Source organism: Aplysia californica, unplaced genomic scaffold (genome assembly GCF_000002075.1).
Source record: "Aplysia californica isolate F4 #8 unplaced genomic scaffold, AplCal3.0 scaffold01354, whole genome shotgun sequence".
In the NCBI taxonomy this organism is placed as follows: Eukaryota; Metazoa; Mollusca; class Gastropoda; order Aplysiida; family Aplysiidae; genus Aplysia; species Aplysia californica.
The window spans coordinates 20,585-21,684 of record NW_004798624.1 but is presented as its reverse complement, the minus strand read 5'-3'; the positions used below and the strand labels follow the sequence as shown (position 1 = coordinate 21,684).

The window sequence follows — 1,100 nt, the reverse complement described above, 5'->3', positions numbered from 1 at the left end:
GTGCGTGCGTGCGTGTGTCTCTGCGTGTGTCACACAAAAACACCAAAAGTAAATTGGTTTGTACACGTCGGACTTCATTTAGTTTTTGGTAACTGTCAAAGATTTTCAAGTGCCACCAAAATGTAATTTTTATTCTTATCTTTTTGTTGTTGTTTTTTATTCCCTCGTAGGTTCCGACGTGGAAGACGACGGCGATATGGACTCGGGAATCGATACTCAATGCAACATATCGGACAAGGACTTTCCCCTGGACGGAGAGAGCAGTCCGCACGACAGTAAAGAATCGATACTCGGCAGTATTCCTCACGCCTTGAGCGCGGGTGGAAACAACAACAACAATAACAACAACAACGCTAACAACAACAACAACAACAATAATAATAACAGTTTCCTCAACGTCAACGGCAACGCCAACAGCAACAACAGCCTCAGCAACAACAGCCTCAGCAACCACCTGGGCGCCAGTTTAGGTGGGGCCCCTCTCGGCTGCGCTGGGCTGACCTCTCACGGCGCGGGAAATGGACCCGGAGCTCTCGTCGGAAACAACCCTGGTGGGGGGTTGGGTCCTTTGCCCAACGGGGGCGGTGGGGGCGGAGGCGGGGGCGGCGGCGCCCTCAACTCTCTCCTCTCCCCTCGTCTGGGCTCCAGCCCGCCCCCTCCCCCCGCTCAAACCATCAAAGAAGAGCGTGCAGACTGCCCGCCCCTAGACGCCAGCCCCGCCTCCGTGGATTCGAACTGCTCCAACATGGCCGCCGACCTACCCATGGACCGAGGCGGCGGGCCCGACGCCAACAGCAACGACAGCTGCCCCAGCCCCGACAACAACAACGGCGGCAACAACAACAACAACAGCAACAACAACAACAACAGCAACGGCGCTAACGGTAACGGCGGCTCCAACAACGGCTCGAGTCAGGTGGGCGCCAAGAGGCGGGGTCCGCGGACCACCATCAAGGCCAAACAGCTGGAGACCCTCAAGGCTGCCTTCGCCGCCACGCCCAAACCCACACGTCACATCCGTGAGCAGTTGGCCCAGGAGACGGGACTCAACATGAGGGTCATCCAGGTCAGTGGACGCGTCTCTGTGTGTGTGTGTGTGT

At 57.1% G+C, this 1,100-nt stretch overlaps 1 protein-coding gene across 1 annotated transcript in view; it reads left to right on the top strand.

Annotated features, from left to right (window-relative positions):
- LOC101851555 (LIM/homeobox protein Lhx5) overlaps window positions 1-1,100 on the top strand; it is a gene marked incomplete at both ends in the record, with an annotated part of 35,233 nt that overhangs the window by 32,582 nt on the left and 1,551 nt on the right. Inside the window, 2 exon segments of the mRNA XM_013090590.1 lie at window positions 171-535; window positions 917-1,066. Of these exon segments, the coding sequence (XP_012946044.1) occupies window positions 171-535; window positions 917-1,066 (515 nt within the window).